The 18,135-nt window shown below is 38.3% G+C and overlaps 1 protein-coding gene across 4 annotated transcripts in view; it reads left to right on the top strand.

Annotated features, from left to right (window-relative positions):
• The window catches only part of LOC127658463 (collagen alpha-1(XIV) chain-like), a 176,011-nt gene that overhangs the window by 49,090 nt on the left and 108,786 nt on the right, over positions 1 to 18,135 (top strand). For all 4 annotated transcript variants that reach the window (XM_052147787.1, XM_052147788.1, XM_052147785.1 and 1 more), the window contains 14 exons: positions 1,304 to 1,459; positions 1,624 to 1,743; positions 2,774 to 2,938; positions 3,435 to 3,596; positions 3,875 to 4,032; positions 6,233 to 6,362; positions 8,642 to 8,784; positions 8,983 to 9,112; positions 10,947 to 11,086; positions 11,361 to 11,487; positions 14,926 to 15,065; positions 16,312 to 16,444; positions 17,770 to 17,814; positions 17,962 to 18,098. In XM_052147787.1, the coding sequence (XP_052003747.1) occupies positions 1,304 to 1,459; positions 1,624 to 1,743; positions 2,774 to 2,938; positions 3,435 to 3,596; positions 3,875 to 4,032; positions 6,233 to 6,362; positions 8,642 to 8,784; positions 8,983 to 9,112; positions 10,947 to 11,086; positions 11,361 to 11,487; positions 14,926 to 15,065; positions 16,312 to 16,444; positions 17,770 to 17,814; positions 17,962 to 18,098 (1,886 nt within the window). The remainder of the gene's footprint in view (positions 1 to 1,303; positions 1,460 to 1,623; positions 1,744 to 2,773; positions 2,939 to 3,434; positions 3,597 to 3,874; positions 4,033 to 6,232; positions 6,363 to 8,641; positions 8,785 to 8,982; positions 9,113 to 10,946; positions 11,087 to 11,360; positions 11,488 to 14,925; positions 15,066 to 16,311; positions 16,445 to 17,769; positions 17,815 to 17,961; positions 18,099 to 18,135) is intronic.

Below are 18,135 nucleotides of genomic sequence, written 5' to 3'. Positions count from 1 at the left end.
CTCTCGAGCCAGCTCTCATTTCAGGTGACTTGTTACAGCTGCTGTGTGACTCCACCATGTAGAGTGAAATAAGGTGAACAAAATGTATCATTAATCACCTGGGCCGTAACAAAGTCTATTGAATTTGTTTGTCCATTGTTCGTCTGCCAGGCATACATTTATGTTCTGGAATAAACGTCTTTTAGAAGATAATCCATGATTCTGTATGTGTATATATTCTAATTATCAGCTTTTTTCACTCAAAATGATGGGTTTACTCAATACCTACTGTAACAGAATAGTACCACCATGGACATACTGTAGGTGACATATTCCAGATCAAATGCCACTATAAAAGCTTTTGTTCAGTGTGAAAACAAGCCTATGTCAATGTTAAAGTTTATCATCAAAAGGAATATACAGTATACTGATGCTGTATCTACTGCATTCTATGTATTTTTTACCCAAATAGACTGGTTGTTAAAAAAAAAATTCAAAACCGAAGGTTTAACCAGCAAGTCAGACACACCCTGCTGGTCACACTGGTTGGTGAACAACATGACCATGCTGGTCCACCTGTAGGACCTTCAAACCAGCAAAAACCATTTCAGACACTCATGCTGCTCTTTTAGCTGGAAAGATGCTGCCATCAGTGGATCTGTTTGCATTCATGTCTATGTATTTAAACCCTCTGTATATACTGCCAAATCTCTGAACACTAATGCTCTTATGGAGAACACTGGGAATAAAGATGTGCTATTGTGGCATGACTGCCAGTTTTGCTGGGAAATAAATATTGAGAGAGGAACAAAACAGACTCCTGTGATGCAGTGCTTAGCTCTGTGGTACTGCACTCTTCAGATTTACTGCCTGTCCTGACACTTCATCACTTTACTCCCACTATGTGTGTGTGTGGGTTGCATAGTGGTACTTAACACTGCCAGGAGTTACTGTCACACTCACATAAACACACATGATTTGTTAAGAGTTTAGGATGCCATCAGTTGGCTTGGTGTGAACCTCAGAGCAAGTCTCCCTGCATAGCTGTTTAAACTGTATGAATTAAGTTTGTTTTTGTTGATTGTTACCACTGAGCTCATACATCTTACATGTTCTTCCCTGTCCTGTGATGATACTTTGTGGAATGACAAAGTGTTTCAATAAAACTGTATCTACATTCAATGACTGCTGTGTAATTTGTAAGAGGAGTGCTGTGTTTGTTTCTTAAAGGGCAATATTTCGATCTATGCATGTATGGGAGAGGTCTCACTCACTCTTTCTTTCTGTCTCTTTCTCTTTCACTGTACACCTCATAATTATCCAGTGGAGCAGTTTGTCTGCACAAGTCACGTCAGTGCTGATATTGTCATCTTGGTCGATGGCTCTTGGAGTATTGGAAGAATCAATTTTCGTCTGGTTCGCATGTTCCTGGAAAACGTGGTCAATGCCTTTGATGTGGGAATAGACAAAACCCGGATCGGTAGGCAACCTGAATTCTTTCTTATTCATTTGTAATAATTTCAGCACTGTTCTGACCTATAAAAGAGGCATAATAGATTAAATAATTGATTTTATTTCACAAATTGTGTGTGTCAAGCACATGGACTTCCTTAATGTCTGCATGCTGAATGTTCTGTGTTTCAGGTCTGGCCCAGTACAGTGGAGATCCGAGGATTGAATGGCACTTGAATGGCTTCAGCACAAAAGATGCAGTGTTAGATGCTGTCAAAAATCTGCCATACAAGGGAGGCAACACTCTCACAGGTAATGTGCTGTTTTTCCTGTCTTTTTCCATTAGAGAAGTGGATATACACTACAGTGCCTTATGGTAGTATTGACAATTAGTTCTATCACTGACCAATATAATTCTTATGACCAGTACGGATACTGATTATTTATCTGTTTAAATGTCCGATAAGCAATATATATATTTTTTTATTTCTGCTTTTTGACACAATAATAAATAAAAATAATAGTAAAAGTTGCTCCCAATGGCAGGCTAGCGCCTTGCATGGCAGCTCTGTCGCATTGGTGTGTGAATGTGAGTGTGGATGGGTGATTGGGACACAGTGTAACACGCTTTGGTAACCTCTAAGGTTAAAAAAAAAAAAGCTCTATATAAGTGTTGACCATTTACCATTTACCATAATCATTGTACTACAACAACTAAAAACATAACATGCATTTTGCATATTTTAATTATAATAATAATGATGAAAACAATAAAACAATGCTTATTATCATTATTTATGACATTATATTTATGCAAAGTTTTTTGATGTATTTTCTAAGTATAAATTTATATAAATGTAAATGTATATAAATGTATCTATGTATAAATGTATTTTCATCTTTGAATGGCTGTTATGTAAAAGTTGAGCAATGAAAATAATACATTAAATAAGCAAGTTACCATTATTACTTTTTAAATGTCCAATGGTGTATGCCTAGATTTGCCACTATTGGAGCTGTATAGTAAAGCACACTCTCTCTGAAGTTGTTGGCTGTATTGATTTGACTAGCCTGTCCTGTCTTTTACAGGACGGGTGGCAACCCTATGTATGCCGTGGATGGGTACTGTTACCCACCATATGCTATCACTTATCGATAGACCCGAAGAATCTGATTAAGTACAAATTAAAGTATGAATATCTGTAATAAAAATACACCAGTCAAATGCTAATTACTGTACAAATCCTACATTGAAATTTGATCTTTGCGATATATTCCTTTTAATGTGACACTGTCTTGACCACATTTATGGGACACTCTTTTAATATTTTGGTCTGTCTAGGTCTTGCTCTCACCTACATCCTGGAGAACAGCTTCAAACCTGAGTCTGGGGCTCGTATGGATGTCCCCAAAATTGGAATCCTGATAACTGATGGAAAATCCCAGGATGACGTCATCCCACCTGCTCAGATCTTGAGAGAAGCTGGAGTCGAGTTGTTTGCCATTGGTATTAGAGTACAAATGCATCTTTGTAGAAAATAATTCTTCCATAAAGTACTCGGATGGAAGAATGTTATTTACTCATTCTTTATTTTCTAATAATTTCCACCCAATAAATACATTTTTTACTTTGAATAATAGTAAAGCCACCAAAACTATGAAAATGACACAGTATGAGAATTATGTAGTAAACAAATAAATGTAATAAGAAAAAGTATAACAAATAAAAGCTATCTTATATAAAGTATTAACTTCTTCAAGTAGCCATCCTTTGTGCTTCGCTCACTCTCAGTTTACGCAGTATCCAGCCAATGTTAAATATACATCCTCAGCCCTGGCACAAAGTTGCTGTACAGCATTTCAGTGGTAATATAAGATGTATGAATTTATCACAGATAAGAATTTAAAAAACATGTAAACAGATGCATTATCAACACTAGCTATTTATTTAAGCTGTTCCAGAAATGTGTTTATTTGATCTGTGTATGTGTGGTTGTGCGTAGGTGTAAAGAACGCAGATGAAAACGAGTTGAAGGCCATCGCTTCTGAACCGGACGAGACACACGTTTATAATGTTGCTGACTTCAGTATCATGAGCACAATAGTGGAAGGTCTGACCAGGACTATGTGTGATGGAGTGGATCAGCAGGACAAAGAAATAAAACGTGAGTGCTTTGACCTGCTGTTTCAATTAAATCAGTTAATCTCCGAAACCTTCCCTTTTTCTAAGATGTACAATGTGTTGAGTGTGCCAATTGAGCTACAGCTGTTCTTGTAGATCATGCCACAAGCCATGCCATTGTTTGCTATGGGTTTGATTCCCAAGGAACAATCATAGTGATGCTGCTTAGCTGCTTAGATTTAAAGTGTCTTCCAAATGATGTAATGTAATGCTAGGTAGTATGGCAGGAGGATCTGAAGCCTCATGATTTTCTCATGCCAGAAGATTCTTATCCTGAAGAGACAGCATTCCCACCTCGGGACTTGGTCATTTCTGAAGTGACTGCACACAGTTTCCATGTGTCCTGGACTCACGCGCCCGGCAATGTGGAAGGATATCGTGTGGTTTACCATACAACCAGAGCAGACGTGCTGGAAGAGGTAACCAGTCAGAGCCCTTCAGATAGCTGAGATAATGTGTTGTGCCCAGTTATTTAGCAGTGCTACAATACTTTGTGTATCCATTAAGCCAAACCTTCCACCTTGTTGCCAAATAATTCACCCACCATCATGTCGTTTCAAACCTGTATTATTTTCTTTATTATGCCAAACACAGAAGGATATTTTGTAATGAATATTGCGGGCCGTCTTGGCAATAAAATGGCAGTGGATACTACCTCAATTTAAAACTTAAAAAAGGACCCGAAACTTTCATATATGGGGTCCATTGCATCCTGCATCAAATTCCAAGTCTTCTGAAGGCATACTATTGATTTTGGTGAGAAACAACCTACGATTTTTGTATTTTCCAGGACGAGTCTTGACTTTCATTGAGTGTACATGAGTTTGACTAGTCTTGATTGGAGGGGTAATAGAAAATAATGTGTTTAGGGAGATGGATGTCCTTATTGTCAGAGATCCTGCTACTCCCATTGACTAATATACTCCAGATGTTCAGTTGTAACACACTTTTTAATGGGGATAGCTCGCTCAATTAGTTGCAGCACAGTTAAACAGAATCAATGTGGCTGGCATTCTACAGGTCATGGTTTTATTTGCGAATCACTGTCAAACTCCAAATAAATAATTGGTCTAAATCAATCAATCAATCAAATCAATCACTCCACTGTCAACAATGTTACTGTATATGATAAAATAAAATAAAGTAGCAACAGAGATGTAAATAAATTATTGTGCCTGCAGACATGCGATGTGCACAACTCGTGTTATCTGCGAGGACTGAGCGTTCAACGGAAAAGGAAACAGTACCCAATTCTACCTGTTACAAAGTTATAATTATCATTTGTTGTTATCATTTCTTAGTTTCTTAGTGTCTGTGTAATCAATTCTAAAATACAGCAAAACTTTATTTTAGGGATCAGAAATTAGGCATTAATTAATAACTAATAATTGGACTTGTAAGGGACTAGTTATGGATTTGTTTGGAATTATAAGGTCTTTGATTGTTTATATTTACGCTTGCCCAGTAGCCTCTTTACATTTGTTTTTTACTAATAATTCACTTATTGTATATATATATATATATATATATATATATATATATATATATATATATATATATATATATATATATATATATATATATATATATATATATATATATATATATATATATATATATATATATATATTATTTTATATATATATAAAAAAATACCAATAGCTAGTAAGGTGCAAAATACATCCTTTATAGGTTCTCACTACACTATGTGACTATGCAACTTATAAGTATAAGGCAAATAGTGTTAGATGCTATTTGCACCCCTAATTAAATACTACCAAACAGTATAGGGGAATCACTGCAGAACGTTTATTGTGTTTATTCCTAAAGAATCCTAAAAACACCCTACACCATCCCCTACCCCTAAACCTAACACTTACCTTCCCTGCTTTGTTGAAATATGATATGCATTATACATGTATTTCATACTTATAAGCTGCACATTCACACCGAGTACTGAGAACCTATAAAGGATGTATTTTGCATCATAATAGCTATTGATATGTTTTGTTTTTAGCTAAGAAATTGACAAAATATGACAAAAGCAAATATAAAGGGCCTGTAAAGCAAGAATAAGAAATCAGCCAATAAAGGCTTAATAAATATTTTATAATGCCAAACAAGCCCATAACTAGTCATTACAATGTACAGTAATTATTATTTATGAATTATTGTAAAATTTCTGATCCTTAAACTTAAGTGTAAACAAAAATACAAATTTAGCCACTCTCTTTTGGAGAAACCCTACAATTCAGCAAATATCCTGAACAAGTAATCCTAAGGTTGAATTAAAAAAACTAGCAAACTTTATTGAGAAATGTTTTCATTGAAAAGTGTGCTAATCTTTCCATTTAAAATAAATGCTATTGTTTACCATCATACATAAAACAGGTATACTGAACATTTCTAAGTATGGCTTGAATGTCCAAAAACTTTCTGGGATGACTGTAATATACTCCTCTTTTATATCCTTATTTATTTTTTTTTTTTTTTTTGTGGTGGCAGTCAGCGCTAAACTATAAATATTATGCACTTTGCCATTCTGTCAGTTTACTATTTAACTGTTGATATTACTCTGCTGTGCTGATCATCATAAACTGCTGCTGTCTCGATATACAGATTGTGGTGAGTGGCACTGAGAATTCTGTCCTACTGCAGAATTTGAACTCTCTGACTGAGTACGAGATCGCTGTGTTTGCTTTATACCGCAGCTCAGCAAGTGACGCACTCAGGGGCAACGAGATCACATGTGAGTCCTCCTCAGAAACTACACAACCAACATAAGTACAGAACATCTCAAAGCACATTTCACTCCTCAACACGATTTCACTGTAGAGGTGTAATTACCACAAACCACATGCCCAAATATTTTCGCTAAAAGCTGTTATACTTTGGAGTTCTATCACCACCTTCTAATAAATATACTTCTTTTGGCCACAATTTTAAAACAGACGCTTGTTAGTCAACTCAGCAAGACACTATTTGAGCAATTTAAACTTAAAGGAAAAATTCTATATTTTGGGCTTGAGTATTTTGGGCTGTATTTTTAAAGCCTTTGGTTTGCAGTTGTTTAAATGTGATCAGTCATGCAGAGAGAAGATAGTGTTTGGTCGGGAAAGACTATCCATGTGTGCTCATTCCAGAAGCTTTCCTGCTTCTCTTACACTATATCAAATTCATCCTTAATGTCACACTCTCCATAGAATTTAACTCCGAACAAACTTCAAACACACACTCAACCCAGAGTACAATTTGATTGCTCAGAGATCACTCTTTCAAAGTTTAAGAGACTTAACAGAGTTCTCAGTTTTGCCTTAAAGGTGCAGTATGTAAGATTCAGAAACCCTTGTTATTAATGACACCTGTGGCCATTAAGTGAACTGCAGCCAGCTACCTGTTACTCGTGCTCACGCACACACTCCTGAGGGACGCGAGTGAGCGAGCATTAGCCAAAACAATGACGTAACTTACAAAGAGACTGAATGTGATCCACCGGCATCATGCTGACAGACGAGGTAGCATAATTAAAACAACACAGTTATGATGGTTTTACTACAAACTTTGAGACTAAACTAAAACTACTTTTCAGCTAACATAGCATATTGATACACACATACAGCTACATGCTACCAAACTAAACCAGACAGTTTACTGTTGCACTGTTATGTTGCACTATTGTATGTTTTGTATATCATATGCTGTACTACGATCAAGAAACCAGCATATTTGCTTACATTTATCCTGTATAACTGACTTTAGTATAAAGAGAAGATCGTTGAAATTATTTGAAATTTACAAAGCAAGATAGCTTGCAATTCGTCAGCGTTAGCAGGCAAATTCAAGTTTGCTAAAATTACACCGATCAATTCTTATGGCACTATATTTCACATGCTTTTCCTGTCCAATAAGAAGAATGCCAATTCAGTGTCGGTTTTGATCCCCAAAACCGAACAAAGGTCATTCCAAGAATCAAATGCCCTGCCGATGTTCACTCTAGTTTTCGCTTGACCACAATCATGTTCCCACGTAGCCAGATGGGATTCAGTAGATAAATGTTTTTCTTTTTTTTGGCTCACTCTGAGTTTGTGTAGGAGTCGATGTTGTGCTGGGACGTTTGCTGGATTCCATCTCTAAGATAATGTTACCTAGTGTTGCAATTGAAATCGCTGTTGAATAGCGGAAGAGAAGCTATTACTGTCTTACTGAGTCAAGGCTCTCTGGAGCTCACATAAACATCAGATCCTTTGGAAAAAAAAGCGAGCCACTCCCTTCGCATGAAAATCAGTCTACAGGCTTTAATAGGCAACCTAGGAAGTCTGGGAAGGGCTAATTTTTTAAGTTGCATTACAAGCCGTTCATACATTGGCCAAAAAAAAATCATTACATATTGCACCTTTAAGTATCAACTTAACAACATTTTGGTTTCTTCTCAAATTAATTGACACAGTCGATTAAGAAATAGAATTATAACATTATGTGTAAAGTATAGCCATGATCATTTGCTCTTGGATGTATTTGTTGTAATGAGAAAATCTCTGATTTTTGATTGGCCAACTTTGGAATCTTGGCAAATCTGAGCCTAGATGGCGTTGTTAAAGGGATTGTTTACACAAATATTAAAAAGCTGTCATAATTTTCTCATCCTCATGTTGTTTCTGAATTTCTTTTGTGGAAAAACAATTAGAGATGTTAGGCAGAATGACAGCCTTAGTCACCTTTCACATTCATTGTATGCACAAGATTCAGTGAAATTGAATGGTGACTGAGGCTGTCTGTCCCTAACATCTCCTTTTGTTTTTCTTCAGATGAAACTGATGATTCAATTATTCAATTTTGGGTGAACTTACTTTTACAATCTCTTCTGAAACATGAAACAAGGTAACTAGGGTCTCTTAAGTTAAATTCTCCATTTGATTTCCATTTACTGTAATATTGTTGCTGCCTAAGAGAAACAATTGTGATATTAAAGAGTCCATCTATGTTATGTTTTGTATGGATGTCTGATTTGTTTGTAAATGTGCATCTCAGTGGCTCTACCTACAGTGAGTGATTTTGAACTGTACGACGTGACTGACAATAGCATGAAAGCTCGCTGGAGGGACGCACAAGGGGCTTCTGGATACATGATACTGTACGCTCCACTGAGCACTGACAATATAGATGAAAGAGAGGTGAGAAAGATTGTCTTGTGTGTGTGTGTCTGTGTGTGTAAACATCAAGCCCACACTATCATGATCTGTTACAGTCGTTTCATGGGACCAATAGAAGAAGAAAAACATTCCTCACGTTTGAATTCCCTCGGCTACACTCTCATATGTGTTTCAGCAGCCTTTCTGCTGCTCTGAAGTGTTGCTGTTTTTGTGTTGCAGCTGAAGGTGGATGAGACTGTGAATTATGTGGAACTGAAGGGCTTGATTCCTGATACAGAGTACTCCGTGACGGTCTATGCCATGTTTGGAGAGGAGGCCAGTGATCCAGCTACTGCTCAAGAGACCACCAGTGAGCATTCATCTTTAAATAAAAATCACAGCATCTATTCACTGGTAAAAAAGAGCTGTTAACTTTTTGCGTATTATGTCCAGTGTTTACATAAGGAATAATTGACAACGGACCATTGAATTGTTGAAAAATAATGCACACCCGAGGTGCAACGGACACGAAGTGCCTGGTGTGCATTATTTTTCAACAATTCAACGGGCTGGAGTCAATTATTACGCTTATACCATGGTTACCACATTTTAAGGCATAGTTCAGGGTTTTATTTCAAGACATTTTCTGTTTTTCATCCCTAAAGAACTACTTTCCTCCGTCATCGATTCAGCATCTTACTTTAATACAGTCCGAGCCTTCATTGCTAACGGCAAGTTAGAACTAGCAACGGAGGATTGCGCTGCTTTACTCAAGGACTTAAACAGTAATAAGGTAGTGCACTTGTGCACGCGTGTGTGTGTTAGTGCATTTGTGCATGTGTGTGTTAGTTTGTATTTGAGGGATCGAAAGATAGAAACTCAAAAAATTTGAGAGATCGCTCCCGCGATTACCTTTTTTGTTGCAGCTCTCGTCAGACGTAACATCACTTAAAAATCGGCAAGATGCACTTCGCCATATTCCCATTGTAAACCTTAACTTTTTTCATCCCCACTGAGATGCAGGAGCGTGCTGACATGACAACTCTGTTTTTCTCTTCTGTTTCTGTTTGGGCCTTAAATGTGTGCATAACGAGAGTGTGTGTGGGTGTGTGTGTGAGAGGAGGGGGAGCGTGAGGGTTTTTCACACAGATATCTCAAATAATATAGAAACTGTTGTATTGATCAATTGTATCTGGCTTTGATACAGCTCAACCCTTCGTTGCTAATTCGGAAACACAATTTTAGAACTAGCAACTAATTTTGTGCTGCTTTGCTGCTAGTGTGTGTGTGTGTGTGTGTGTGTGTGTGTGTGTGTGTGTGTGTGTGTGTGTGTGTGTGTGTGTGTGTGTGTGTGCGTGTGTAAGTGTGGGTGATACGAGGGAGCGCGAGGGCTCTTTTTAACCTAAATTTAAATAAATGTATATTTTAGACATAGTTTGATGTTTTTAACTTTAACCAATGTCTTTGTTTTAACTGTTTATTTTGTTGTGGTAGCCTGTAGGGCTCTTTCAAATAACTTAAATAATCTGGCGAAGTGATATGGAACCGTTATACGATCAAGACCTGGAACTACTTTATAGATAGTATATATAATACTTAAAAAGTATTGCACACCTTAAAATGTCTGTGAACCAATCAGAATCAAGCATTTAACAGACCTGTGGTATAAAATTAAATAATTTATAATTATATAAAAGGGATAGTTCACCCAATAATGAACTATGTCATTATGAACTTATCCTCGTGTTGTTCCATACATGTTCAACCTCTCTTTCTTCTATGGAACACAGAAGGAGACATTTTAAAAAGAACATGCTGGTTATTCTATTCCATGCACATAGTCCAAATAGTACATACAACTTGCAGACTATATTCCAAGTCTTCTGAAGCCATATGATAGCTTTTGGTCTGAACAGGGCTACTTTTGTATAGCTGTCAATAGACAGCTTTTGGTCTGAACAGGGCTACTTTTGTATAGCCGTCAATAGACAAAGATGGCTTTTGCACCCAGAATGTTGTAGTTACAACATCTGCCAGCAGGGACTAAATGACCCATGCTAATCAGCCAAACCTCGGCCCCTTGGAATGAAACCTAAGACCTCTGCCACTACTAAATATTACATAGTACACCTTTAAGGAATGAGAGAAGCACCTTGTCTCTCAATTGAGGCTGTATAATTGACAGTTGGTCTAATCTTGTCCAGTGTACCTGAGGCCTCCACATAATCTGCAGATCACTGAAGTTGACCACAGCTCTGTCCGACTCAACTGGGATGCAGTGTCCAGTAAGGTTAAGGGCTACCTTGTCCTGTATATCAAGACAGATGGTGTCCATACCAATGAGGTGACCACCAGAGCAGAACCTACAATACATGACATGCATTTGTTTCTCTCTGTTGAACAAACATGCACTAAGACACACACACAAACATTACCTCACACCCATTTTACCATCAGAATTTGTGTGAGACTGTGTTAACTTTAATATTTATGGCAGTAATTACAAATTGTTCCATTCCGAATAAGTATTAATTGCAACGATAACTTACACACTTGTTCCACAATTAATTCAACATAGCTAATTGCACCTTGCATTAATTTTCTGTGGTCTGTTTTAGGTGGTGTTGGGTCCAGTCACCAATGTGTACCTTAAGAACTTGTCACCCTCAACAGAGTACACCGTGGCAGTTTTTGCTATTTATGATGCTGGCCAATCAGAGCCACTCAGTGGAGGATTCACTACAAGTGAGATCATGTCATCTCTGCCATTGACTACTTTACACTTATGTTCTGTTATTTGGGCTACCAGAGACCCCCAGAGAAATACAGTATATGTAAAAGTAATTAACCTCTTATCTTCCTTCCAAATTATTTTAGTAAGTTTTTCTGACCTAATCAAAACACATTAAGCAGATATTATTGAAACTATTGTCACGGGTTGTGAAGAGATGAGGTGAGAGAGTGAGGATTCAAAAGCAGAACTTTAATTATGAACAAAATAAGGGGATACAACAATGAAGGAATAATATGAAGAAGGTAACACAAACACAACAGCAGTATGCTGGCTACAAACGCACTACATACGAAGAAGAACCGACATTGGACAAAGGAACAAGAGTATGGTAGCAGAGTCTGGTGGTTTGGGTGGCGGCTCCAGGAAGGGAGCAGGGTCCAGTGGCCTGGGAGGTGGCTCCAGGAAAGTAGCGGTATGTGGTGGTTTGGGTGGAGTTGGTGGAATATCTGGATGCCAGGATGGAACTGGCAGAGGAACAGGAGACCAGGACGGAACCGTCCAAGGGACAGAGACAGGGCTGGACTGGTAATCTGGCATAACGGGCATTTTCCCGGTGGGCCGAGGCACTTTGGGGCTGATCAGGGATGGACTGGCCATCAGGAGAACTGAGTGGGCCGGTGGGTCGGCTGCGAAATGTGCCGAATGGGCCATGACAAGCTAAAATGAGCCGCTGCGTTATGCATAACAGACAACAAAATGGCCATGTAAAATTCTGGGCCGATTTATCTTCCCAGTCCAGCCCTGGTCAGGGGCAAAGATACACGAGGCTCAGGGGGCAGGGCTAATGAAGGTATAGACTCCGAGGGCAGAGCAGCCAGGGATGGAGTCTCAGGAGACGGAGCTTCAGGAGGCAAGGGCTCAGGGGGCAGAGCCACAGAAAGTTCAGGGGTGGTGCCGCAGGAGGCTCAAGAGGCAGAGCAGCAGGAAGTTTAGGGGGCAGTGCCGCAGGAGGCTCAAGATGTAGAACAGCTGAATGTTCAGGGGGTGGTGCCACAGGAGGTGGAGCCACAGGAGGCTCAGGAGGTGGAGAGGATGAAGCCGCTGGAGGAGGAGCAGGTGTAGCCTCTGGAGTCTCAGGAGGAGGAGCGGATGAAGCCAATTGAGGAGGAGTGGGCATAGCCGCTGGAATCTCAGGAGGAGCAGATGAAGCCGATGAGGAGGATCTGGCGGAGCTGCTGTATTCTTATGGGATTGAATCTCTGGAGGCGGAGCCACAGGTGGCATAAGGTTGCCAGGAAGCGGAGCCGCAGTAGGCAGAGCAGACATAGCGGCAGTAGGCGGAGCAGGCAGAACAGTGGAATCCTCGGCTGGCAGAGCCGTGGAAGCCTCAGTGGGCAGAGCCGTGGAAGAATCAGGAGGAGAAGCGCCTGGAGGAAGAGTGTGAAGCGAAAGGGTCTCCGTCGAGGGGGTCTCCAGAACCACCAGAGCTAGGAGCAGAGGGGCCTCTGTTGAGGGTGTCTCCAGGACCATCAGAAGGTCAGCCCTTGTGATTTCAACAATAAAATCCTGAAGAGACTGACGACAACAGTCCAAAGGAACTAGATTCCTCACATTAAATCCCATCCTGAACATGGTCATGAGGGGTCTCTCATGCCAATGCAATTGAGCGGCCAGTTTCAAACATTTAGCAATTTTCGGCTGCAGAAGTGGACTCTTGGGAAAGCCACTCAGTCTGTTCTGTTGGATCCATATTGTAGGTTAGTTCTTCTGTAACACTTGTGGAGGGACGAGATGAGAGAGAGTGGATCTAAGCACAGATATTCTCCAAAAGAAGATAGCACAATAAGGAAGGCATAAACTTGAAGATAAAGAAACAAACACTACAGCCATTTCAAGAGATACACAAACAAGAACTCACAAAGGTACAAAGAACATGAGGGTATATATATATATATATATATATATATATATATATATATATATATATATATATATACACGTACAGACTAACAAGGTAAATGAGACACACCTGGGAAGCAGTCGGGGAAGAAATCAGGAACAGAGATACAATGAAGGAAAACAGATTTTCAAAATAAGAGTCTTATAGGAGTCCTATACGTGACACCTATATCCCTCTGTTTTATGATAAAGTAGACATGCATATTTCAGAATTGTGAATGTTTTTCATTCTAGTTGCGTAATTTTTTGGTGGGGATATTGGGAGGATTTTGGGTCAATTTGACTCCAGCAAAAACACACTGTAGAAAAACACAATAAAACAAATGCAAATTAAACAACTGGTACAATATCCCTGCAATGTGTACACCACTCTCATTCTAAGCTTTTGAAATCCATTGGATGTATCGGATTGTTTTATATCTGGGTTCTCTGAGACCCCAAACATAAGTAATGTAACAATTTTATGTAAGCCGGTTGTTATCAAGTTGAGATTTTGTTTATAATCAGCTCTCATGAGATTAGCAAAAATGGTGACTTATCTACCTGATTCTTTAACATTAAGTTTGAGTTTTCAAGCTATTATTAAAATGACAATTAGAACATGAGGGTTAAAGGTATTAATTGAATGTGTTTTAGGAATTCTGTTTTACCATTGCGGGCATGTTGTACTAGGTAGTGGGTGTGAGTTTATGCAAATAAGTACAGAAGAGACAAGGCTTATTGGTATTCAATTATGAGCATGGATAAAACAAAGGTTGGCTACTCACAGAAGAGCTGATTTCACATGTACATGTGTGTGCATATGTTTCTGCTGTATTTTCCACCTCCAAGTGAACATCTAAAATTTTCACTGCACACAAGTCTGCAATTTACTCCCAGTTGGAATGCATTTCTATTCCTTTGCCCTCAAATCAGACAGGAATGGACACTTTGCCCATCCTGGATTACTTTCTTGCGTCTTTCTCCACCTGCTAGTTTCAGTGATTATTCATTGGCTGCTGCAACCTAGAATAGATACAGACAGTTTTCCTGAGTTTCATTGTTCTGTGTATGTCTTGACATTGTAATTATGGTAATCAGATAATGCAGTGTAAATTTATAGTGCATTTGTTTTCTTTTCAAACTGATTATGTCTGTGTCTCTGCAGAGGTGAGAGCATTCAAGGATTCATTCATTGAATCAAAACTAATGCCTTCTTAACATAATTAGGATTTAAACACAGCTTAAAAGGATTTAAAATAATACAAATAGCAATATATGTTTGTATTAATAAGTATTTTGAATACAAAATAATTATATCCTTTTTTTTTTTTTTTTGCAATAAAGCAAACATATTTTAGTTTAGTATTTACTGTATTTGATATTCAATAGCATTAAAAGCTGTATGTAATTGCTGGGCCTCTGTAGTGGCAAAAAATAGATTATTTCCAAACAGGTTTCTCAAACTGTTTACTCAAGTTTACTCAACTGTTTCATCCTATCTCACTCAGAGCTCGTGCCACCCCCATTCAGCCTGATGACTACTGAGGTCACCTCAGATAGTCTCCAGATGAGATGGTCACACCCTGCCAGGGATGTGGTGCTCTATAAGCTGGCCTGGTCAGCAACTGGAGGAGGAGACGAGAGAGAGGTCAGACATTTAGTATAATTATAAACATGGATGTATTCTAAAAATAGGATTTTTCTTTTACATCATTGTTGACAATTTGGGGGGCATACTACTTCCTTGCTTATTAGTTTGATTTGCGTTTATCTGTTTGGTGTTTTTAGTCAAAGCTACTTAAAACAGTGGAAAAACACAATATCTGTGATTGATCATAAAGGAGTGAACAATATTAGTTGTGCTGCAATTCCAATTTTCCAGATTAAACCAGAACCGCACAAATTGTTATATTACAAAAAAAACTTTCTTATTTTTTGTGTTATTTTTGTATTATTATCAAAACATTCTGTCCACTTTGCAGTTACTTTTCATAATGAAAAGAACCGTTTGCATCTTTTGTTACTGGCAAGAACATTAAGTATTGTTTAACAAGAATGTGCTGTAGCTTACACTAACAAACCAGTTCTAAAAATATCAGAGATTTCGTAAATGTTTTACATCGTGACTTACTGTAAATGCGTTTCTATACTTCTTTTACCCGGTTTTTGTTCAAGCGAAAGTCTATACTGTATGTATGTTGACAAAGAGAAAGTGAAATCTGATTTTTATACTGTCCTTGAAATTGATTTATGTGTCAGTCAATACCTTCTCCTTACCTGGGGCCTGGGCTAACAGCTACTCTCTATTAGAGATGACCAGCCAACAGCACTCACAAACACACCAGCATACTGAGCACGTCCAGTCACAGCCATGCATGACCACGAATATGAGTGTGTGTTTGTGTGTGCCAGGGATGTGTGACCGAGAAAGTTTTTATTACTGGCCAGGAGTCAGGGCAGCTGTTCTTCACAGATAGCACCACAGGTCGATATGTTTACAGAGAGCCACCAGAGCAGAAAATAATAACATGCTGAGAAGCTGACGGGAATGTGGTTGGGGCTCTGTGCCCCTTAGTAGTGGAGTCAGCCCAGAAACACATATTTACACAGATGGGTTTGCTGGGACAGCCCAGAGCTGTATTTTGCATACATTTTATTGAAAAGATTTGCTCCTATGATAATTGATTTATTTAGCATTTGTTTCTCTTTCATATTAGAGACAAACAGCACAGGCCATTGTGTCACTTGTAGCATCATATGCAAGACAAGTTTTCATTCTTATAATTTGACTTTTTTCGCAGTTGAAAAAAGTAGATTTTTGACTTGCGTTTGATGCTTGGTAGGTGTCAAGTTTGGACCTTGTCTGAATGTGATTGTATTTGTGTGTTACATAGATGCTGCTGAATGGAGCTGTGGACTCGTATGTGATTCAAAACCTGTCTCCTCTCACAAACTATAAGGTGTCACTATCGGCCGTCTATAAAGACGAGACAGAGAGCATTGCTGTGATCTTGTTAGAAAACACATGTAAGTGATGAAATAATGTAATTTAACAATTTTACTTTCATGTCATTATTTTGTAAGAAATCACAATATCATTCTCTGCTTTGAAAATATCATAATGATATTGATTGTATGCTCATGGTTTGTGTATTGTAAGCAGCTACTGTATGATTCCTCAGACTTGGGGCTCTATTTGCGCGCAATGCACGATTTTCATGACAGCGCAAAGTGGAAGTGGGTGTAGGTGGTAGTATTTGCGCTCCCTGTGGGTGTATGTGCGCAAACTGTGGGTGTATTGTATGTTAATGAAGTGGCGCATTGTACTATTTGCTATTTTCCTGAGGAATAGGTAATTGCAGTAAGACACTTCAAAACCACGTCTAATTTCAGTACAAAGTCTAAATTCAGTTCTTACATTTGAAGTTTGGAGATTCCATCAGCAGGTGGTAATAAAGTTCATGTCCAAACTCACAGCAAGAGGGGCCGGTGGAAGAAGTTGGAGAGGGTAAAATGTTTGGATTTGATATCATTTTTTTGACCCGTTTTAATGTTGGTTATATTTTCATTTTGTTGTTTCAATTCTTGTTTCAATAGACCTTTTTCACACTCCGGGTTTTGAAACGCAGAAGTAAACTATTGCAGTATAAACTTCGACAGTGGTGAATGGAAATGAATGGGAGTGAATGGGAGATCACAGCAAATACTATTTGCTCTTACCCATTTGCTCCAAGACCAAAAGAAAAAATATACTATTATGTTTGAATGAACGTTATTACGTTTGGAAAAAAATATTTAAGACAGTGAAATGGGAGAAGATGCCAAATTTACTGTCACTCTCTCAGCAGCTGTAATCGAAACCCCCTTACAGCTGTAGTAATTCCTTTTTTGACACTAATTCAAGGGTAAAATAACAAAAAGCATAATGTTATAAACTTACACTCAATATTAAAAATGATCATATCAAAAAGTTTTCTAGATTTATGCTACTAAATAAGGTGGAAATGCATCATCACAGTCTGTGAAAAAGGTTTATAAATTAATTTAATTTAATAATGTCTACCGGTAGAAGTGAAGTGCATACTGATACAGTCATTGTTACAACAAGCCAAGATATGCATTTCAGTAGATAAAAATGCTTACATTCTTTATAATTTAACTGACCCTTCATCCAAATCCTGACTCACATTTTTTATGCGTATAAAAGGAGCAACACTGTCATAGAAATAATCCAGACATTCAACAAGGATGCAGCAAATGCACAAAAGAATATAAGTCCATATTTCCAAATATGGTGAATTATTTTTGTAATAATATAATCATGCTGCTTGTTTTGTTGTTGTTTTTTGCAGTGGGCTGGACCACAGCTCCAACCACCCTCGCCTTCACCACAGCAAGTGAGACAAATGTGACTTCATCCTATTGAGATTTGAAAAAAGGAAGAAAAAAGACAGATAGCTTGATAGAAAGATATACATATGGACGGACGGATGGACGGACAGACAGACAGATAGAATGAAACTGATGTGAAATCTCTCTTCTAGTTGTTCGACAGGGCGTGACTAACCTGCGGGTGGATGATGAGACCCCCTTCAGTCTACAAGTGAGCTGGGAGGTGCTGGACTCAGATGTGAAGCAGTACAAAGTGGCATATGTCAGTGCAGACCATGCAGAGGAGACAGTGAGTAAACATAACCACCACACACAGAAAAGCACAA

Source organism: Xyrauchen texanus, chromosome 17 (genome assembly GCF_025860055.1).
Source record: "Xyrauchen texanus isolate HMW12.3.18 chromosome 17, RBS_HiC_50CHRs, whole genome shotgun sequence".
NCBI classification, from domain to species: Eukaryota; Metazoa; Chordata; class Actinopteri; order Cypriniformes; family Catostomidae; genus Xyrauchen; species Xyrauchen texanus.
This window is presented reverse-complemented; position numbering and strand designations above follow the sequence as displayed.